Source organism: Lepidochelys olivacea, assembly GCF_965140295.1.
Source record: "Lepidochelys olivacea isolate rLepOli2 genome assembly, chromosome: 3".
Lineage (NCBI taxonomy): Eukaryota > Metazoa > Chordata > Testudines > Cheloniidae > Lepidochelys > Lepidochelys olivacea.
In genome coordinates, this window is record NC_140413.1 from 112,449,884 (window position 1) to 112,474,469 (window position 24,586).

General features: G+C 38.0%; 1 protein-coding gene across 3 annotated transcripts in view; it reads left to right on the top strand.

Moving 5' to 3' along the window:
- The window catches only part of STXBP5 (syntaxin binding protein 5), a 182,260-nt gene that overhangs the window by 29,143 nt on the left and 128,531 nt on the right, over positions 1-24,586 (top strand). For 2 of the 3 annotated variants that reach the window (XM_084625144.1, XM_084625145.1), the window contains exons 3-4: positions 4,715-4,796; positions 6,165-6,265. In XM_084625144.1, the coding sequence (XP_084481270.1) occupies positions 4,715-4,796; positions 6,165-6,265 (183 nt within the window). Of the gene's footprint in view, positions 1-4,714; positions 4,797-6,164; positions 6,266-15,214; positions 15,272-24,586 lie in introns of all 3 variants that reach the window. The other variant, XM_084625143.1, reaches the window with a different exon arrangement.

Below are 24,586 nucleotides of genomic sequence, written 5' to 3' on the forward strand. Positions count from 1 at the left end.
TCCTTTTCTTTTTCCAAAAGAAATGATTCATGAGTAATTTGATATTTTACAATAAGAAATAGTAAAGATACTAGTTTATATCTATTGCAAATTCAGATGAAACCCAATAAAAAGATTGGGAAGGAAACATAGCTAGCTGTTGCATTTTTGTTGGCCCTGGGGGGTTAAAGTAAACTACTAATTCTGTGTGGAAGAAAGCTGGCATTGTGGAGGATGCTGAATTCTCTCACATCTGTTCCTTGCGTTTTGCATCACTTAGTCAATTGTGTACTGGTTCATCATGTAGTAGAGGAAAAACAAATGAACACAACACAATATTAGTATGTATTGAAGCAGATGGTAATTTAGTATACTTTAATGTGTCTGTACTTTTGGTAAGTGTAGTGTTTAAAAAAACTTGCAAAGACCAACTCCCTTACCATAAGTACATTCCTGCCTGAAAATCTCACTTGTGTTTCACTCCCCGCCAACCACCTGTTTGAAAGTTGTTGGAGGCACCTGACTAGCCAGTTGACATCCACAGCATTTCTGATCTTAGCTGCCAGCCAAAGTGAACGCAGTAAATGCAATTTGTTTTCATCCTTTTAATATATAGGCTCCACTTTGAATGGAACTGACAGTACACAAAACATGTATATATTGTATGCATTCCACTTTCCAACTGTAAATTTTCAGTACAAACAAGAACTAGTTGCAGAACTGCAGAATGCTCAAGGTTCTGCCAGTTTCCTGTAATGAACTTTGAGGTTATATTATATGTAGAAAGAATTAATTGCATATTTTCCATTTTTTCCCTAATTGACATTCTGAGCTGTTTTGTGCTTTTAAATAGTTGCCTTATTTTTGAGAACAAGATACACAGCCCTTTGGCAAAATTGCTACTATACTGCAAGCTTGCTTTCTGGGCTACTTCACACAGAGCATTTGTGGTGTTCATTGCTTTTTTCCCCTCATTATTTTTCTCTAAGTATTTTTCTCTTTCTTCTGGGGTGGAAGAAAACCCTTAATCTTTTATAAGTGAAATTGTGATTTACATTAATTTAAACTTGAAATTGGTGCCTGAGAAACTTTTGAAACATTGTACTGTTGCAAATTCTAAACTAAAACATCTGAAATATTTGATGTGGAGACAGAAGAGAATCTCTGTCATTTGTCTGATATTCATTCTGGTGGCTTAGTGCTAATTGTACTATTTGGGAAAACCCTTTGTTGCAAATATTTTTTTGTTACTCGTGTGAACCCAGGAAATCCTAGCATACAAAGCTTGATAATTTCAATTGTTACATTACTGGAGATGGTGCTTCTAAATAGCTTACCACTAATAACATTTGGATATGAACCAGTAACTCAGATAGTAACTTTTACCAGACTTTTTCAGTATATCATACTTTATACAACTCCATTTTCTCAGCAGTAGATATTCAGAAATAGCTCTGCACGCAATTATACGTGCGTGATTGTGGATTTTTTCTTTGCTTTTGGATGTGCCAAATCAATTTCTCATTTAATTCTGTTTCTACTATATAACATCTCCAGAAAGTAAGAGTGCCTCACCACCATCCATGCTATGTACTGAATAAGGCAATGGTTCTCTGGATAAAATGCTATATGCCCATTCAATTAAAGACTGTATCAATTCTGCTCCCTTGTGCATACACACTAAGGTTGTACAGACCATCTTAATTTTGGTATTTCTTGACTTCTGACTTCTTGACTTTGCAGTCTTAACATTTTTAATATAGTTTATGTGTAAGTATGTAGATTTAAAAAATAAAAGCAAATTCTATTATTTGCAACTGTATAATTCACAGTCCACCCTCAATCATAAATATCATCAAGGTACCTTGGACTTTCAGTACTTTAATATGAGCCTCTATCGCTGAGGTTAAAGTAGTAACTACAGTTAGCTAGCAGCGGAAGACTATTCTCCTATATGAACTAGGTATTAGTGGAGCACAGGTGACACACTGAAACAGTGTGCAGAATGTACTACATCTGAGGCAGGTTTTGGGTTCTATTCTCAGCCATGTGACTTTTTAGTGGGGCATTAGACCTCAATTAGTAAAGGTTACAACTACTCAGAATCAACACTGATCAGTAGAAGTGTATCTAGACATCAGTTTTCTAGTTACCAGCTCTGTGCACCAACTCCTTACGCACAGGGTATTTTGATGGGGGAAAGCATCATGATTCACCTTTGTTTTCTCCAGAGGCTTAGTGCTCTGAGTTGCTGAAGCACAAGACTGGAGCTGTGAATGACCAGTACTGATGAAATTTTGTTGCTTTCGGCAGCAAGCCAGGAAGAAGGTGTAGTGAACAAAACACAAAATAAAAATAGTGGATTTTGTTTTTATTTATAACCTGGCCAGATATGATTGGATTATCACTGGGTCTTTCTAGTGCCAGTCCTGCAGCTTTTCAAAAAATGTTTGGAAGAATTTTCATAAGGTAATGGGTTGACAGTGTTAATACAGAGGTAATTACTGCTATCCCTATAGTATCTGTGATAAATATTTAGTGTTTGGAGAGTGATTTTGATATGTATGATTCTACGTAAGTGCCAAACTTTTTTTTTTTTTTTAAAAATACAACCTTCTTTCAGTAGTTGTGGCTGTGTGGATATACTGTTGTTCCTGGAGAACCTGTTAAAAGATAAATACAAGCTTCTCTGATAACTTTCACGAATGCTAAATCCTCCTTTTTTTGTCTTTTGGCAGCAGAAAATATTATCCTATCAGTTTAATTTGCTGTCAGAGTCAGTTGTCAGACCATTCACACTGGAAAGACTAAGATTATTTTTGCTGTGAGAAAGGAAAAGACAATCCTGTTTTTAAATAAGATATTTACAACACGCAGTGAGATTAAGAACTCCCATCTTTTTACAATCGCCTATCAACAGTCCATATGTTTCTTTGTGAAATAACTACTGTTTTTCTCTTGGCTGTTCCTTCAAAAAGTTGACATTTTATGAGGTTGTGGTGGTAAACTGATTTACGGTACTGAGTGTCACTTCAATAATACAGTTGTAGATGCTCTATGAAACCTTTAGGTGTCAAATTAAGTTAGACAAGAATAAGATAACTTATTGTGTTATCCTATTGTGACGTAAGTTTTCTGTACCATAGCTGAATCATAGTAGGAAGTAATGTTGATTGAACATTCAAACAGTGTTGTTTGGCGCTCCTAAAGGGTTAAAACAGATAGGAATTGCTGTACTGGTCCAGATGAGCTGTCTATATACTGTAGACTTCTGTCTCTGACAGTAGTCAGTATCGGATGCTTTAGAAAATGGTGCACAAAACCATTAGTGGACAAATATTGAATAACTTTGTCCACAGGGAAATATTCTTTCTGCCCTCAAGCAGTTAGTAGCTGGCTTATGCCAGACTACTTAACTTGTCTAAACCTTCCATATAATTGATGCTGTCCATATAAATGCATCTTGCATCTTTTCTTGCATCTTTTCCTCAATTTTCTGTGGCAGGGAGTTCCACAGGTTAATTACATATTGTTAAAATTCTTTTTTCAGTCTTAATTAGTTCTTTCAATTTAATTTAATGTCGTCTTGGTTTTTGTATTAAATTTGATTGTCTTGTTTTCCTTCTCCATGTCATTCTTTATTTTATATATCTCTACAGCATTCCCTCTTCTTCACCTCCTCTCTAACCTAAACAGACCCAATATTTTGATCTGTCGTTGCATGGAATTCTTTCCATTCTTCTAGTCATTGTAGTTGCCCATCTTTGGCTTTCTTTTCTTTCTGCTATATCTCTTCTGAGATGAAGTGATAGGACCCGAACACAGTAGTCGAGGTGGTGTTCCACCGATATATTGCATATGATAGTGTTATAATATTTTGGCCTAAGTTCCGTCCACTGAAAAGCCCCTTTGATTGTTTCTCTAACCCTGAACTAGAGTAGGAGAGTCAGACCGTTACTGGAGAGCATAAGAAGACTAGAATTTCCTTCAATGAGAGCTCTCAAATCGTCTTTTAAATACTAATTTAAACATGGCCCTGCATTTCTTCACTGACCGCTTTGATTAGCCTGCTGGTCTTAAGGTGTTCCAGCAGCTTTTTCCATTTCCTCACTGCTCTGTAACTAAATGTGAGATAGTGGAAAGGGCAAAAGATCAAAATTAACTAGCAAGTAATGTTTTTCCTACAGTTCTGAAAGGCACCAAAGAGGAGGAGTCCTTATTTCTTAAGGAGAGAAATAAAGGACTCATTGAGAAGTAAGTCTAGGTTTCACCTTTTGTGGTTCAGTCCCGGGTTTACCTCAATCCTACCAATATGAAAGCCTTTCAGTCACCCTCTGAGCATAGAGAGGGTGACAGTGAGTTCACAACTGCCATAATACCTCATTGTCCTTTGGAATTACTTCTCTGCCATTCCCTTGCCACTTTGATCCTTCCTCAGCCAAATTTGTGAAAAGTTTAAGTAATAGTTTTGGAACATCATTAAGATGGGGCTTAATTTATATTGTAAATAAGAACAGGAATAAAGTGTCTGATCTGCATTTTGAAATGGCTTTGTGATTTATAACTTTTCTGATTATTACATAAGCATGTTTTATAATTAACTAAATTGGTAATAATGCAAGCACCAAATTGCAAAGCTATTTAGGACTTGTTCAGAAACATCAAGTCTTTTATAATATTCATTTTTACTAATTTTTTGTTACATACAACAGTTATTCCTTAATAGCATTGTCAGTTTTGGTCGGCCAGGAGTTGAATGCTACTGCCAACATGACAGTGAAGCTGCAGTAATCCAGCTCCAGTTCCTGATTAATGAGGTTTGTAAAGAGTTTAATCTTTACTGTCATTCAAAAAGAATGTACATCATATATTTAAGGCTGTATTTTTAAAGCATTCAAATACAAATAAGAATATGAATTACTGTTTCATATATTTATCGAATAGTAATAATTTATTCATTGTCCTTATATATTAACTTTGTTCTTGCTCTGTTCCAAGAAAAAAATACAGGTGTCCAAAAATAAACTACTAAAGTAATTTTCTCTTTGGGGTATTTTATCACAGTAAACAAGATAATAATGTTCATAGGTTTTCTTAGAAAAACTATGGTCAAACATTGCAGAATGGATAAGCTCGAAAGCTTGTCTCTTTTACCAACAGAAGTTAACCCAGTAAAAGATATTACCTCATTCACCATCTTTCTAAACATTTGCCAAAGCTATTTAGTCTGATCTTTATTAAAAACATTGTTAATTGAGTAGCTACACATCTGGAATTTAAAGGGACACCATTAATATGAAAGATAGGTCATTTAAAAGAGATTAATTTATCTACATCTGCTCCAGAAACACCTTGCCAATTTTTGTGGCTTAACAATTCTGAGATTTAATTTATTTTTTGCTGTCTGCTGTTGCTTAGTTCAGACAGAGGAAACTAACAAAAATGCTGTCACATGTAAGAAGTAAACCAGCTGGAAAAATAAAAATATTTGTTTTCCTGTAGGCTCTTAAATAATTTACTCGGAGATGTAATTTGTAAGAGTTAGTAGGTGTTAACATTGTCAGACAGAACTGGTAGTTTAAAAAACAAACCTTTAATTTATAAATTTTGTGGTAGTTTCAAGAATATTCATGAAATGTGATACAGTAGTTCTGGGATCTTACGGAACAAACTACTGTTTTTTCTTGAGACATTGATGTAAAATAACAGTTATAAGGGATATCAGAAAACTAAATAGTTTTCTAAAAAGAAGTGGTAAATATTTTTCTAAATACTCCATCAGAAATATCACCAAAAGCTTTATTACTTTCTACAAGGCAATATGTGACTTATTTAAGAATTAGTCTTTTTTTCTGTGGTGAAATACACATAGTATATTGTATTTAATGTGATCCAGTAGCTTAAAATATGTACCTTCTCAATAAATAAAACTGGTACTCATTTCCATGTTTTATTAATGTTCTTATTACATTTACCCCAAAAGTAAATTTTTAAAGTTGAAGCTGTTACTTTAAGTAGTAGTATAAATTTACTATAGCACTTTTCAGTTTGAATGATGGTCTTGCTATAAAATTTCTTCACATTGATGTTGGTTAAACAAGTCTCTGGAAACTGAATATTACACAAGTGAAAGATAGTATAAACTTTAAATGTAGATGAACATCTGAATGATCCTTTTTCTCAAGGGAGCTCTTGTGAGTGCCTTGGCTGATGACACCTTACACCTATGGAATTTGCGTCAAAAGAGACCCGCTATACTTCATTCACTCAAATTTAACAGAGAAAGGTAAGAATTGGGTCATAATCACCTGCATATGTATATTTTTAAAAATATATGAAGTGGGTGGGTGGGGGGGTGTGTAAATCTAAAGAACAGATTGATTGAACAGCAAACTATCTCAAGAATATTTTACCTAAACTGCTACAGATTAAGGTTCTGGTCCTGCAACTGACTGTGTGGGCTTGAGTTGCAGGATAATTGGGACCTAAGTTAGTTGAATCAAGTAGAAACACTAACATATTTAAACACCCTTTTATTTTCTACAGTTACTTACAATTCAATTTGTCTGATAAGAATGAGTGCTAAAGATAGTCACCATGATGAAAATTACTTGCAGCTTGATCCAAAACACACTTAAGTAAATAGAATCTTTTCATAGAGTTAATGGGCTTTGAATTTGACACTTCATAATCAGTTGTATTTACATGTTCGGTGTATCCGAGTAACACTGGTACTAAAAATATTTTTAGTGTTACTAATCTCATTAGACCATTTAAATCATCCTTGTATGTGAGACACTGAGTTGGCTTTCAAAGTGGGATTTCAATTTTTTTATTGAAAAATCCAAAATATGTATTGGAGAAAAGTAGAAAGGGTTGATAAACTTCCTTTGAAATTAAAAGGAGTACAAAAAATACAAAATTTGTGGCCTAGAAAACTAGATGTCATTGAATATTGAAGTGCTAGTCCTAAATTTTTTAAATGCTAAGAAGTACTAAAGGATGCATAAGTAGATTGGGTACACATTCTGTAGTAGTTCATTAATTTTGCTTTGTGCTGTGAGAGGAGCTGAGATAGTTGGCTCCTGATTTTATAGTAGACTAATATTTTTGTTCCAAAACTCGTTAAGGAGAATGTTATGATTAGCGTGAAACACAATAGGGTTCACCTATAATTGAAACGGAGGTTGCTGCACTGACTGATGGGATTGAATAGCCTTGTTTGTAGTACTTAAGACTGATCCTTAATGTCTCATACTTTGTTTATTTTTACATTAGGAGTAAGTTTATAGTTAAGGCTACGTTTTAGTCAGGGTTATCTTTAGTAAAGTCATGGACAGGTCATGGGCAGTAAACAGGTTTCAGAGTGGTAGCCGTGTTAGTGTGTATCAGCAGAAAGAATGAGGAGTACTTGTGACACCTTAGAGAGTAACAAATTTATTTGAGCATAAGCTTTCGTGGACTAAAGCCCACTTCATCAGATGCAAAATTCACGGCCTGTGACCTGTCCATGACTTGTACTGTATACCCCTGACTAAATCTTGCAGGTGTGGGGGAGAGGGGGGCGCCACGAATGCTGGAGGGGGGTGGGCAGCACAGGGGCACCGCGGGTGTTTGGGGGCAGGGAGTGGAGGCAGTGCCGAGAGCTGCCTGGCCATGCCTCCGCCTAGGAGCTGAGGGATGTCGCTGTTTCCGGTAAGCGCCGCCTAGAGCCCTCACCTTCCCCCAGCCCTTAGCCCCCTCACATACCCAAACTCCTGCTGCTGCTGCGGGGAGGGGGGCACAGTGGCCCAAGACTGCCCCAGCAGCAGCTGGTGCGGCTGGCCCGGGGCCACCGGAGCTGTTCAGGCGGCCCCCAGGGTCAGCCGCACTGGCCGCTGCAGAAGTCACGGAGGTCATGGAAAGTCACGGAATCTGTGACCTCTGTGGAAAAACTCGCAGCCTTATTAATAATATAGTGGAATCTGATAGTTTTAACTGTCTCTTTACATTCAAACTTTACTATTTAGTGAGAATCATAACAAAAATAAACATCAGTATCTAAACACATTAAGATCATACAAATGCTAGACACTGGAAGACAGGTGGGGAATTTTAAGAATGGTTTTATGTATTGTGGATATTGACTGTAGTATCATTAGCATAAGTGTGAGCTTTCTGATAAATGTGTGAATCTTCCACAGCTAAAAAAGACACATTCAGAATCATACTTGTGAATTTAAGCAGGATAAAAGCAAAGTAGATAACCAAATGTGAGCAATCTAGCAAGAGCTGCAAAGACAAATTTTGCTGGTTCTCTGGCAGTGCACAGTTGTTTGTCACTATCAAAATTATTTTATTTACACAATTGAATTAATTTCAAAGTCTCTAAAGTAGATATCATAGGTCTGCAAAAAAAATGGCCTCTTGACCTATGAAGTGATCAGAATACTCTCTAAAACTCTAATAAATGCCTCCAACACTACATTCCTATCTGGTATTGTGGGATAAGTTTTACCAACTTCCTTGAAAGGTCAGTTTTTTCTTTTGACCATATCATTTATAAAACAAAACAGACTCCAACTCTGTTAGGGGACAGAAAGGTGAAGGATAATTGTATTATGGTTACTACTGGGTACTATAGGTATATTGAAGACAAATAATTCTAAATCCTCATTCTTGGAGTCTACAGTACTCCTGGAGAGGATGTATGTTGATTTTTTTTTTTTTAACTGGTTGATATAAGTACTCTTAGTAAGGTTTGTATTTGTATTTATAAGTTGATATTTTTTCATTATTTTGAAGTAGATACTTTACAATGCCTTTGCTTGGATCAGCTAATTTCTTAGGGTTTTTTTGTACAATAAGTGAAGTTTACCCATGAGAAATTTCCTGTGAGCAGAGTTGACTGACGTGTGAATTGAGGACAACCTATGACAACCTAATAATGGAAAAAAAACCTTCAAAATTTTATCGATATTTTTACTTGGATTAGGATTATTTCCTTATAATTTACACTAATATCTCAAATATCAAATACTAGAATTAATCCTTGCACTAATCTCTTATGTAGTTATCAAAGTACGGCAATGTGTTGCTTCAGTAGCAAACTCACTTAAAAACATTTAAACGTTATTTAATATCTACACAATTACAGTTCAAATGCCAGTATACATATTTTATCCAAATTGAAGAACATCATAGAAAAAGCTACATCTCCCTTTCTTGCCCTTGCATGGTAGCACAAGAATGCACAGCCCTGAAGCATACTGCTATTCCAAAGAATCCAACATTGAACATTTGGGGCACTTAAAAGGGGCACGTGTGTGTCCTCTGACAGTGGAATCTATACTGAAAACAACTCTTAAAGAATGACAGTGGCTGTAGGATAAGTAAGCATTTTTTCCCTAGATAATTGTTCCAGTGATTAATTACACATGATTATTTCAAGTTTGAAAGAAAGATAAATTTTTTAAAATTTCAACTTTCAGCTACTGGTTCTTATTAAACCATTGCTTGCTAAATCAGAGCCTTCCATGTTTGGGTATCTTACCCTTGTATATGCGTATTTCTCTGAGAAACGGTGTCTGAGATATAGAAATAATAAACTGCTGTTCAGAGGCATGTCTCCAAACATGAGAATATCTAAGTGTATAGAACATGGGTGCTGTGAATGATTGAAAGACAGATGTTGAGGCAATTTGTAATTGAGAAGACTTCCATTGAAGCAGTGCACAGCAGCTCTTAGGATTGCCACTAAATTAATAACTGTTATATGACAGAAAAACTAATGGAACTATGGTATGTAAAGATAAAGAAATTTACAAGATGCCAAATGTATATTGAGGAATGTAGAAATATTTTGGTATTGTATTTGAGAACACAAATCATTAATAATACAGCTGCGTTGTAGTGCATACATAGTAGCATCCTAAACTTTGGCATTTAATGACTTTTTGGTGCTTAACCATTCAAGCTTTATCCTTATTTTTTTTTTTAATAGTCACACAGACTTCTCCACATAAGACACTAAACATGACAACTGTTTCCTTAAGACTCACTACAGTCAATTCAAAACCAAAACAGCAAACATCAACCTTTTTATTTTTCAGATATTTGTAATAAAGGAGAGCAGAACTCTTCTGAAAATGTTCTGTCTAGAGATTTTTTAGAGTTGGTAGAAATGACAGTTGGCAATACTTTCTTATGCTTCATTCACCAAAGTACTCGCCACAGTGATAATTTTTAACTAGTGGCAAATAGAGCTAATTGTGTGCTTGTCAATATATAGTGCATATACTACATGTATTCTTTGTACGTTACAGTAAATACATGGGAAATGTCTGTGTCACAAGGAAAATATATACACTACAGATCCAAGCTGGTCTATTGGATTCAGTCATGAAACTCTCACAGGGACAACTCCTGGGGTCATGGTGGCTCAGGAAGAACTCCCTGTGTATGCTCAGAGCTAGTGTGATGCACAGTGGATGATGACAGATGGGTCAGATGCTGAAAGAGACAAATACTCCCAAAAGCATATACAATTAGAATTTAATTAGTCATCAGCTAGAAATTGAAAAGCACCCTAAGGTTAAACTGGTTGATAGCATTGGTGCTACTTAATCTTTCTCTAGACATTTTCTAAGGAAATAGCTCTTCCCTTTCCCCACCCCAACCCCATATTCTGGAACTATCATAGGTAGAAATTGAAAAATAAGGAAGGAAGACATGATGGGGGGTGGAAATGAAATAAACACAGCCTATGATGAATTCTGTTCTTTATGGACTGTATATTCACCAACAAAAAAAGCTTGTTAAAGGAGAGTTAAGGTTGTTTATCAGTGCTTTGTACCCTTCCAGAGCATGGAAGCTGGAAGCTAAAAACAGAAAGTTCTCAGAACCAGTAAGAGTACTCAACCACACAAAAACAGAGACATTAGGAAAAGCCGGGAAATTGACCGGCAATTTAAAGTGAAGGTTGTGCTTCCTGAACATCAGCAAGAGCATTCTTAAATGGCCAATTTTAAAAATTAAAAAATTTAATCAAAAACACAAAACTTATTCTGCACTTCAAGTGCTGTAAATTTGTAGAGGATACGCTATTTTTCAGTATAACCAAGGTTTACTCTCTGCTTTATTTCAGTGCAACCTGAAGCATAGCCTAAAGCTCCTCTGTTGTATCCATAATGAAATATGTAAGACATCTTAGGGTGCACTGGTACCATGTTTGTTCAAGAGGATGTTGTATATTGGAAGCAAATGATACCCTAAAGTGTGTAGTGATATATTTAATCATCTGTGCTTTATATTGCGGGGAGGAGGGGAATGTCCTTCCAACAGGGAAAAATAAAGACAAAGGCTTTACTAGTCCCTGGGCCTCAACCATAGTTCTGGATGATAAAATAGATGGCAGCACCAGATTCTGTGTGGAGTCACTTTAAAGTGGAAGTGGATCGAAAATACAAAGGAAAAACTACTTTCACAGCAGGTCAAGGCCTGCGATAACTTGAAATAATTGTTTTGCTTGTGCAATGCACCAGACACTTTTGACAGACAACTGGAGAAAGTATTACATGGCATGCCTCTTTCAGCTGCTTGTTTCTATATTATATCTTGGTGAACATGTATTGATTGACAAATGGTCTGTGGTAAACAGAATGTTTCCAATCTGAAATTGAACCGCCAAAATGTGAATTGTTTCAAAATGGAGTAATTTATCTTGAGCACACAATCAGTGTGGAAGGAATTTCCACTGATAAAAAGAAAAATTGAAGTTGTACAGATTGGCCGTCTCCCAGGACATTCATAGATATGTAAAGTTTTATAGATCTCTGCTCCTGTTGCAGAAGATTTATTGGTGTTTGCCAGTGCTGCAAAACTACTGCATAAGTTGGTTGAGAAAGGGAAACCATTTCAGTGGTCAGCAGTGTGTGAAGAGGCATTTTCAGAGTTGGAAAAGGCTCTTGTGACTGCTCCTGTCTTTGCCTATCCATGTTTCAAAATGCTTTTTTATATTGGACTAATATGCTAATGCTTTCGTTTGAGGTCAGTATTGACACAAGAACACAAAGAACTGGAGAAGGTAGTGGCTTATTATTATCAAATGTCTAACTTTTCCTGAGATAAATTCTTGCAGTACCTGAAAGGAACTCCTGGAAGTGATTAAATATGTAGAATATTTTCATCACTATTTGTATGCAAGAAAGTGTAAGGTCCCTGCAATGGCACTTCAGATTCAGGGTATCCTGAAAGGCAACTTCCCAGGTCGTTGGAAAAACTTGCAGTACTATGATTTCACAATTGCACACTTGTCTGTGCACAGACATGATAGTGCTGATGCTTTGTTCGGGGTCTAATTGCAAACAGTGCCAGGAGAGCAAGGAATTCATTGCTAAAGAAAGAATGTTCCTAGGAAGAAATGAGTGTCTGCCTTCTTCCCACAGTTTTCAGAAGTGAAAATGTTCCTGGTGTCATAGAAGTAGACTTTAGAGCAGCTAAAAGCTTTCTAAAGAGAGGATCTTGATATAAGAATAGTATGTGGTGGGAAAATCCATTGGCAAACGCAGCCATTCTGGAATGCAGTATCCCTTCACAATACCAAAATAAATGCTTTCTGGTCACAGTGGGAAAACCTGAAGTTAAAAGATGGAAAAAACCAGCAGGTTATGGGTAAAGGTATTAGCTATTTGTGCCATATAGATTGAAAAGAAAGTTCTGAGGTTGTGATTATTTTAAAACTGCTGAACACTGTGGTTTTGCAAAAATCTTAGCCAAGCTGAGAGGTTTTCTATTGGGTAAAATGCAGGCAGGATGTAAAAAACTGGTGCAGGAAAATTGATGCTCACATTGCAAAGAAGGGTTCTCCTAAAACTGGGAGAGCCTTTCTGAAACAATATTTTATTTATATGTTTGGGTCTTTGCATGAGACAGGCTAGTAATCAATTATTTTGTGGTAGCTATTGACTACTTCACAAAATGAGCTGAAGTTTACCCAGTAAGAAATCAAGGCACTGTGATGGTGGCAGGCATCCTAGTGAATGACTTTGTCGTTCAATTGGGGTCCCAACTGAGTTTCTCCTTTTGATCTCTTTGAAACTTAGAATCCAAAGTGCTTCAGCAGGGATTCATAAAACGTGCAATACCCCAGCTCGTCCGTAGTCTAATGGGATGGTGGTGTTCAGCTCACTACCTTTTTATAGAACAGCACCAAATGGACTGGTAACAGAATATCGCATTCCTTTTGAAGGTTTATAGCAGTGCCTCTCAACCTTTTCAAACTACTATACCTGTTTCGGTGTTATACTTAAAAGAAGCACATGGGATCTTTATGGGGAGAAGGCAGCACGCCACATTTATTGAGAATACAACAGGTAGCATATGCTTTACTTACATGCGTGCACACGCGCGTGCGCACACACACACACACCCCTTCCTCTGCCAGTCGATGTTTATAGTTTGGATCAATGTAGTGGCCAGCCAGATTGGTCGCAGAGGGGAGCAGGGCTCTGTTGGTCACGCTCCAGTGCTCCTGGAGTGTGGCAAGACAAACCCAAAGTCCCATGGCCAACCACCCTGTTCTTATAGTCTTTTTTTGTCTGTTGAAGTCTATGGATTTTGCTGTGTCAGTTTGGGACCGGTTAGTTCTTAATTGGTGTATCTCTTGATGTCAACATTCCAATACACCTCCGAGAGGGTCATCCTGTCCTGATTTCGATTTAATCAATTGTCCTGTCTTTACGGGGGCCAGCCTTCACCTCAGGGTCATCAGTCTGCCCTTCCTTCATTATGGATGCACATCGATGGTTCTCTGATGTCAAGTCTCTTCACTCCTTCCTTGACCATCTGGCTATAACAATGGCCTTCATACCTTATCTTTTCCTGATGCATACGTTCTTCATTCACACAAACAGTCTTTTACAGAGACCTTTAAGAATACTAACAGCAGTATTTTATATCAAGTAAAAGACATTGTAAATTAAAGCTTACTACACTTTATAACCAAAACAATTCACATTGGCGCGTAGGCCTTCAACATTCCTCTAATCCATTTAACATAAGACACAACACAGGTTCCTGTCTCTTACTAGTTAAGCCTTAAAACAAAGAACTAAAAGGGCCTTATTTGTAATGCATGGGAAACAGAATCTCTCCTAGCCCCAAAGGGTCATCTTTCTGCTATTCAAATGGGGTGGCTGGTAAAATGAAATCAAGACATACATTAGTACCTCTATTCTTATAGTTCAATTATACAATCCTGCTCCTACATCAGAAGTCTAATTTGTCTTGTGTAGCCCCAAGTTTCACCTCACTTAAAAACTACTTGCTTACCAAATTAGACATAAAAATACAGAAGTGGTACAGCATACTATTACTGAAAAATTGCGTACTTTCTAATTTTTACCGTATAATTATAAAACAAATAAATTAGAATATAAATATTGTATTTGCATGTCAGTGTATAGTATATACAGCAGTATAAACAAGTCATTATCTGTATGAAATTTAGTGTGTACTGACTTGGCTAGTTATTTTTCTGTAGCTTGTTGTAAAACTAGGCAAATATTTAGATGAGTTGATGTACCCCCTGGAGGACCTCTGTGTACCTCCAGGGGTACACATACTCCTCGTTGAGGACCACTGGTTTATAGAACAGCAGTCAGTGAGAGTACCACCTATACCCAGCATTCCTCATGTTTGGGCTTGCACTAAGGACTGCAGCAGCCTCTTGTATGGAGATCCTGAAGAGGAATAAAGGAATTTGGACTATGTAGAAACCCTACAATTCAGAACTGGAAAAGCTCACACCTTTGCTAGAGAAAATTCAATGATAGTTTCTGATAAGATGAAAAGGTCATATGGGGAAACTTTTTAAAGAGGGGACTTGGTCTGGTTCCAAATAATCCTGGAAGAAAGAAGGGGAGGAGTCCAAATCTATATAAACCTTTGGAAGGACCCTATACAGTACTGACACAATAATAAATGAAGTTGTGTATAGGATACTGTTGGGTCCCAGGACTAAGCACAAAGTTATCCCACAGGACTATTCAAGGTGGAACATGATTTCATCATGGCTGACCCCTGCAACTGAGACTGTTCCTGTGGAAGTTGAGGGTGGAAAATTCAGAGTGGTGAATTCCCCATTAGAACAAAATGAGCATGTTCTGTGTAAGCCAGTAAATTCCACAAAATAACAGAGACGCTTCAAGGGCTCAAGAGACCACTGCCATCCACCCTGTTGTTAATTTTCTTTCAGACAGAGAAGTACACAGAAACAGACAGAGAAGGAAGCTGGAATCAGGCTGGACAAGTGGTATGTGAGAAGCATAGAGAGAGGGCTTTTGGGTCTGGTGCTAGCTAAAAAACGTTTGGCGTTATAAGCAAAGAAACTATATCCTATTGTTTTGATTCCTTCTGGGTTTAGGGGAAGCAGGACTTTGTACATTATTTGTAAATAAGATTGCATTAAAGGTACCTATTTCATCGTTACTTTCTCCTCTTAACTGGAACAACCACTAAGACTCTGAATTTTTGGCTATCCTCTTGGTTCAAAATACAGGACAAACTCAAAGAAAATGGACATTAACTTGGCAATGGAACTGTTACAGCCATTTTTAGTAGTGTGCATTGTGAATGGCAATCTAGCCTGCAAGGGTGAAGGGCTTAATCTGTTCTTTCCTTCCTGCCCCCTTCCTATATTTAAGAGGAGGCAGTGTTGCTAGAAAACTAAAAATCAGCACTCCTGAGTTTGAATCCTGTCTCTTCCCCTGATTTGACTCTGCAGTCTTGAGCAATCTACTCATTCTCAGTAGTAGTTTATCCATTTGTCAGATGAGTATGCTAGTACTGGTGTTAGAAGAAAGATGGAAAACTTAATGGTCATGGGCAGGTCTACACTACTGCTTAAGTTGATCTAACTTTACGTTGCCCACTTTGCGCCCCTTGCCCCAAACGGCACAAGTTTCGTGCTGTCCACACCAATGCTATATCGGCAGAATTTGAGACAATTTGATTGTCTCTTGCTTATTAAATACTTGCTTACTAAATACTAATTTTGAAGTTCTTTCCTGCTTGGACAATGGAATTTACAGTTTGCCTGGTGTTTGAATCTCCTCCACCTTTTTTTCTTTAAACAGTATACTTTATTTTTTTGTTACTGAGTTCAGTTCTGCAAGTGGAGATTTAACATCACCACAGATATAATGTATTGACTTACTATGACTGAGGTTTTACCGGCATGTGAAGTCTTGTTTTTTAGGTAAGGAAGGTTTTTGTGGTGGTGGGTTTTCCCCCCCCCACCTTGGTATTTATCTCCTGCTAAGATTGTGAGGGTCTTGAAAGACAATAACAGACTATGGCCAGAGTTGTCAAACTTGGATGCCTAAAGTTAATCACCTAAATTCATATTCAGATATTTTAATCAATGACCAGATTGTCAAAGATTCTGAGCTTCTCATTGAAGGGTCTGTAGATTAATATCTTTTGTAGCAAATCTGAGAATATAGGAAGTTTATTTGTTAGCATTTAGTTTTCTTAACATATTACATTTCTATCATTTAAAATGCTAGATATCCCAAAGACCTCCACTAGTGCCGAGAAATAAAAATTCCCTTAATGCTCTTGAATCAGGTTTCCTGTAAAATACAGTAAAGAGTCCATGGTAGATTTACTGAAGCATAATAAGTCCGTGTATAAGCATGAATCTACAATTTCCAAATGTAGTTCAACTTTCTGAAGTTTAAGTTGAGTCAAATTGAATCTGGTGAATTTTCCCATCTTAGTTTCCTTTTTAGGCAAAGTGTAGAAAACAATAAGTCACCTTCATAGTCCCTTTCGTGTCCAGTCTCCAATTCATCAGTTTTCTCTCATAACACTGATCATACACAGCTGCTTTATCAGGATGTCAATCAATATAGTTGTCTATTACACTGATTCCAAAACCTAGCCTAGAGACTGGGCACACATATCCCAATTCTCAAAAATTCTGTTTCTAAGGCAGATATTCCCTTCTACTCCATAAAAGGAAAACTTCCCCATTTATTTTGTAAAAATTCTTCTGCTGCAAACATGGTATTTCAGACCATGCAGGATTCTTGATGTCTCAAGAATAGGATTGTTTAGTTGGATAATTTGATAGAACTTTGTGAAATAGCAACACGATAACTGGCAAGAAGGCTTAAAAATAAATTAAAGTAACTCTAGGTTAAACAGAGCCAATATCTTCAACCACTGTCTTAAAAAAAAACAAACAAAAAAACCACAAAAACAAAAACCTGATGTATCCGATGAAGTGAGCTATAGCTCACGAAAGCTTATGCTCAAATTTGTTAGTCTCTAAGGTGCCACAAGTACTCCTGTTCTTTTTGCGAATACAGACTAACACAGCTGCTACTCAAAAACCTTTTTACTATGTCATGTGGGGTGTAAAGTTTTTATTGCAATAAATTTGGGAATAATCCCATTACTCCTATCCAGTAATTACCGCTTAGTTCCTTAACATTAATATACTTAGTCCCTTTTTCATTTTACATATGCAAATGCTGTGCTGAAAATGAACAGAAATTATGGTAAATGAAAAAAGTTGCTTGGTTAGCTTGGCAATTTTTAGAATTAAAAAATTTAACCAATACAAAATAATTTAAGTTGGTATATTTTCAAACTGTAAACTTGAGCCAGTATTTTGTTCCTCATTCAGATTACAGTACACTTGTGAATATCTAAAAGGCAACTTTATTAATTATTGTTTTTGAAAGATCAAAGGCATTTTACATGACCTAAATGTATGATGTAACAAGTAATTGTATGAGTTTAATGACTCTCTGCAGTTTGCGTTTTAGAAATGCATCTAGTTACTCTGAATGAAAAACAGTCCAATAGATCAGTGTTCTCCATTGATTAAAATATTGTCACTTTGTCCTTCAACAAAGCAAGGGAGTAACCTGATGAATAGAAGTTTTGATTGGTTTGACAGGCAATTAAATTGAGATGTACTGTAGGGAAATTAAAGGTTAGTTTACAAGGATTCTTGTTTTTTTAATAGAAACACTGTTAAAGAATAACAGTCTTCTCTATTTGGTATTTGACATACGATTTCCATAATATGCATATAATACAATTTTTAAAAAGCTAGTACAAATATCAGTGACTCTTCTTTGAGACTTCCATAATGAAGCTGTTCTTTTCAGTAACTGTCTCTTGTTGTAATTAGTGTTTTGATATGTCTTGTGGTGGGATCATGATAAACATTTTTCTTAAATAACTTTGACAGTTGATCAGAGGCATATGGTATGCAACTAGCAAAGGAAATCCTTGGAGCATGTCCGTAAATTTCTTCTCAAGTGATCCGCCTGTCACTGTTAATATAGTCCCACACACAATTATGCAAATTAGGTTTAAAAATTCATTAATGTAAAATAAGGAAAAATTAATATAGTAAGTTTATTTGGATCAGTGCATGGATAACTAGAGCACAATCTACATCTATATAAAAGGTTTGTGATGTTTTTACCAAGTGCTAAATTTGTAAAAGCAGTATTACTCAAGGATCTAACAAGATCACCACCACCACCCCCAGCCAAATTACATGAAAGAAAGAAATGTGGGGTGCTCTCCTGTAGTCACTGGTAGTGATACAGTCTACACCATCTCTTTTGCTTGTTTTTCCCAATGCTAGATTGTATTTCATTTAACTAGCCCATATCCAAGCCCAAATCTCATTCTGAAATTTCTATTATGCTGTTTGAGATGAATTTTAGGTCTTTAGAGAGTTTGATTCACCGACTAACATGCATCTGTGACTTCCCAGCATGCTGTGATGCTACAACTGCTGAAATTCAGTGGACCTAACCCATGGGGGCATAAAACATGCTTCAACCAGCATGTGTATTTTATGAGGTGCTAGGTTATAACAATGTATTACTAGACTACCTGCTCCTTCCTGTTCATTCTGATACATTGTGACATTTTCCACTGTGATATGTTACCTTATAAATGTTTCTTATAAAACACAAGACTCGGATTTCCAGTCAAGTTGTTTATGATCTGCAGCATTAAGTTTTTTAAACAAAAGTTAAAGGCTCCCTGTGGAAATCACTAGAAAAAAATAAACTCTCCAACAAATGCTAGATGATTCTATATATTATTCTATTAAAAGTTTTTATTATATTAAACTACTCCCTAGAAATAGTACAGGAAAACAAATATACTTATCCTAGAGTTGACAAAAAAAAATCTCGCTTTCAATAGAGTTAAAAGGTTTGAAGTTTTTTTTAGATTCCTTAAAAGTGGAAAGTGAACTTTCTAATAACATAAAGGCGAAAACAGAAGCAAGCTACCTTATTTTTTGTGTAGATTTTAATTTAATATATTCTTTGTGCACAGAGGTGTATATGATGATGGCCTTTCACTTATATCCTTTTATTCTGTAGAATCCTAAACTACGTTACATGCTATACAGGGATCCATAAATTCCACTACAGGAGTAGCCTACTCCTGAATTAAAAACGATTGCTTATAAGTGAACAATAATCCTACACAGCAGTGACAGCACTTTATGACCAAATTGCTCATTATACAGTTTGCACAGGTGACCAGAAATAGTCGTTGTCGGTGATCCCTCAAGGTCGAGTACGATCTCTTTCACAGGTTTTATTTTTCATCGGTTCTTTGGTGACTGAAGAGTCTGATTCTTGAGCCACAGGCTCTTTGGCAGACATTGCAGGAGGTGTTGGAAGACAGGTTTGGGCTGCGATTGCTGCATGACCGTTGTCTTTCCTTTCTTTTCTGGTGTTTTTCTATGACCATGGCAAGGCGATTTTCCTCAAGAGTAGACCTCTCTGACAAGTCTTCGCCAGTTATCCCTATCATGGGCTGCTATCTCCCAGTGTCTGGTGTTGCTGACACCCTCAAGATAACATCAAGAGATGTGGCTTTAAAGCGTTTCTCTTGACCTCTGTTTTCTTTCTCTTTCAGTGAATTGTGCATACAGCAGTTGTTTTGGTAACTGTACATCAGGCATGCTCACACAGTGCCCACTCCACCTCAGCTGGTGCTGGATAATCAGGGCCTCAACACTGAAGAAGTTGGCCTCTGTGAGGATACTGACATTAGTGTGATGATCCTCCCACTCTTTTTTGAGGATCTTCCGAAGAAAGTGCTGGTGCTGGCGTTCCAGGTTTTTCAGGTGTTTTCTGTAGGTCACCAAGTCTCACAGCCATAGAGGAGACTTGGGATTACCATTGCTTTGTAAACTAAAAGTTTAGTATGTATTCTGATGTTATGATTGTTGAACACCTGGCAAGACAGTTTGCCAAAGGCAAGGCTGGCACAGCAAATTCTGCGCTGAATCTCAATGTCTGTATCTGCCCTCTGTGAGAGATGGCTGCCAAGATAGACAAAGCATTCTACATTTTCCAGTTCTTCTTTGTTGATATAGATCTTCCTTGCTGGGTCTGATGATTGTCTGGGAACTGGCTGATGGAGAACTTTTGTTTTGCCTATGTTCAGAGTTAGCTCTAGGCTGTTGTAAGCTTCAGAGAAGCAATTAAGGACTGTTTGGAGATCCTCCTTTGAGTGTGCAGCTACAGCACAATCATTTGCATACTGGAGTTCAGTTATTGTTGCCAATATTACTTTAGTCCTGGTACGGAGACAACAAAAGTTGAAGATGTTGCCATCAATCCGATATTGGATGCCAATCCCTTGTGGTAGATGGTCTTGGGTTAGTGTTTTCATAGCTGCTAAGATAATGAAGCAAGGGTGGGTGCCATTACAAAACCTTGTTTTATGCCAGTTCGGATGACAAAGAGCTCAGCAGCAGAGTCACTGCACAGGATGGAGGCAGTCATCTGGTTATGGAGGAGTCTTATAATGGTGATAAATTTGCTTGGGCAGCCAAACTTTGACATGACTTTTCACAGAGCCTCACGGTTTACAGAGTCAAAGGCTTTGGTCAGATCGATAAAGGCCATATACAGCTCCTGGTGGTGGTGTTGACATTTTTCCTGGATCTGCCTGGCTGTGAAAATGTTGTTGATTGTGCCAGCACAACACAACCCAGTATAAGACCTCAATGACAGAACAAGTGGATGAAGCAGGATCACCTCTCAACGGCTGTGAAGGCTGCAACAGAGGAGAAACCTCTAGTCATCTTGAACCTCCTTACCACCAGACACAGGTGCCTCTTGTGCAAAGATTTGTGTGGCTGCTGGTGCGCATCAGCTCCCACTCCATTAAACTACACATATGCAGGCTTCTTTCACAGGAAGAACTTTGTCCCCACCCCTACCCATAAGTCTTGTGGCAATGGGCGAGTGGCAACAGATAGGTGAAGTAATCATCAGGAGTCCCTAGTCACAGACGAACACACAGGTGATGACTGCAAGATGGTCATCATGTGCCCCTGGACTGGGATGGGGGGCATTTTCGGCGAAGAGGGCGGTGGTTGCACTTTTTTCTGGAAGGGAAAACCAGCAAGTGACAGGCAAATGTGTACATGGTGTTGGCTTTGCAATCAAAAACCTGCTAGTCAACCTCCTGACTGAGCTCACAGACGAACACACAGGTGATGACTGCAAGATGGTCATCATGTGCCCCTGGACTGGGATGGGGGGCATTTTTGGCAGCAGCGGTCATGACTGAACAGGCCTTTTTAGGAACCCCTCTGCTCACCCCATATGGGGAAGGGACTAGAAAAGGTGCCCTAAACATATGCTATCCCACCATACCTGACTGGATAACCGTGTCCAGAGAGATCACTCCCAATGCGGTTGAAAAACAAAAAGGTTTCTTGTAACTTGGAATGTCCGTACTCTACTGGACGGATCAAAAAGTGAAAGACCCAAATGCAGAACAGCAGTTGTTGCCTGAGAACTCTCAAGGTACAACATCGACATCACGGCTCTCAGTGAAACAAGATGTGCAGAAGAAGGCCACTTGAGGGAAGAGGGCGGTGGTTGCACTTTTTTCTGGAAGGGAAAACCAGCAAGTGACAGGCAAATGTGTACACGGTGTTGGCTTTGCAATCAAAAACCAGCTAGTCAACCTCCTGACTGAGCTCCCCGTCGGTATCAACGGGCGCCTTATAACCCTCTGCATCCAATTGGTCAATAAGTCATTTACCACTATCATCAGTGCATGTGCGCCAACTCTTTATGCTGAAGAACAGAGAGAATCCTACACTGACCTTGATAAAATTGTCATCCATTCCAAAAACAGATAAGATAATCCTCTTAAGGGACTTTAATGCAAGAGTTGACCAAGATTCTAACATATGGAGTAGCACCATTGGGAGGGAAGGAGTGGGCAAGACCAATTCCAATGGCATCCTTCTACTCTGCAAATGTGCAGAGCATGATCTTGTGATCACAAACACACACTTCAGACAGAGCAACAAGTACAAAACAACTTGGCAACACCCCTGCTCAAAACAGTGGCAGGATCTAAGAGATGTCAAAATCACCTATGTCATGAGAGGAACTGACAACTGTTGGACTGACCACCGCCTGGTGAGGTCAGTCATGCCATCAGGATTGCACTGAAACATAGAAAGCAGTCCAAATCCCACAGATGGCAATAAAACGCCCAAAGACTTGAATCCTCAGTGCACCAAGAGAACTTCTAAACACTCCTCAGTGGAAAACCTGGCCATATGCACACCTGGAAATGACAACACAAGTGTTGAAGAACACTAAAAAGCACTAAAACAGACCATCCATGAGGTTTGTGAGGAATCCATTGGCCTTGCTACCCACTGCCATCAGGACTGGTTTGACGACAACACTGAGATTACAGCCCTTTTGGACCAGAAGAGAAAAGCTTTCTGTGACTGGCAAAACCAACCACTATCCAGTCAGAAGCAGAGCTGAAGTTCAAAGGAGGATCCAAGAAATCAAAAACAAATGGGAGGACAAAGCAAAAGAAATCTAAACATTCGCTGGCAGACATGATATATGTGGAGCTTTTTTGGGGAGATGAAGACCCTGTACGGACCAAGGTCATGTGGCCTCACACCTCTGAGATCCAAAGATCTAGTACCCTTCCTAAAGATAACGAATCCATCAAAGAGCGCTGGAAGGAGCACTACCAAAGGCTTCTAAATTGAGAATTGACTGTGACTGACGACACCATCGACTCCATCTCTCAGCACCCAATCTGGGAAACGCTTGCCAATCCACCAACACCTGAGGAGGTCTGCAAAGCAATTAAACAAATGAAGAACAATAAAGCTCTAGGTCCTGAGGGCATACCAGCTGAAGTACTGAAAGTGGGGGGAGAGAAACTGACTGACAAGCTCCTCAAAATCTGGCGCACGGAAGAAATCCCTGCCAACTTACATAATGCTAACATCATCACCATTTTCAAAAAGGGAGATGGCCGACTGTAGCAACTATCAAGGTATTGCCCTCCTCTCCATCACTGGAAAGATTCTTGCTAGAATCTTACTGAATAGCCTGCTCCCACTTGCAGAGGAAGTACTTGCAGAGTCCCAGTGCAGCTTCAGACTAGAAATAGTGTGCCCACTCTTAATGGGGGTGGATGGAATTGGGATCTTAATGATTACAAATGTTCAATAGAAAGATAGTGTCTTGGAATCCTATTCTTTCCCTTTCATAACTAGCTTCTGTTTTTTGCTTCCGTTGTCCCACTCTGTCTGCCTCATCCTGTGTTTAAGTGTACAAAACAAGGATTAAAAGTTATGAGGCAGTACATGATACAAGTCCTTCTGTCACTAAAGATATACATATTAAAGGATTCCCACTCCTACAGCTCCAAGTTTTAAGTCATCGGCTTTATCAGGAAAGCCGCATGCTGCCATCAGTGGTCCAGTTCAGTTTAATTGAGTTCCTTTGGGGCTGTGCCATTCTAACTAGCAATACTCCTCCAAGTTCCATGCAGTGCATATCAACATCCTTTTGCTCCCACTCCACCATATTGTTACACTGTTTCCAGCAAAAGTAGTCTTTTGTAAAAACTTTTAAATAATTAAAAAACAAATGTTATAGTTCATATTGAGACACAGACTTCCAGTAGAATGGCTGCTTTTATCTACAATTGTAGTCTTCACATGCCCTTTTCCCACTCCTTCAAAGTAGCTAGAGGTGCTCCAATTGCATTGTATCTTTCTCCCCTCTGCCCTGTCCTCCCTCCAAAAACTGTATAGTTTTTCCTCTGAACCAAAGAATTCCACTTACAAATGCATGACACATACTTCCTTGGGTGCTCTGGTCCTATTCCCTTTGAAGAATCCATTGCATCAAGGTGAATATGAAAAACAATGTGCTATTGAGCACTCTACTTTTCTACTCTTCGTGTCACCAGAGCAATTCTCAGTGCTAAACTTTGGGTTTGAAAGCACCAACCATCTCTGTAACACTAAGTCTTTCTCTACACAGAGTTTTGGCTGTGCAACACTTGTTATAACGCATAATTTAGCTGTGGCACCAAGTTTTAGTTCTCTAGCATAATTTATAGTGCTAACCTCCCTTGCAGGAAAAGAAAACACCATCAGAGACAGGTTGAACTAATGAGTGGAGAATAAACCTGAATGGATGAATGTTATCCGTATTAGGGGATCAGTTCTTAAATTGTGCACCTGAAGAGTCTGTTAACTATACTCCTAACGAAGTAC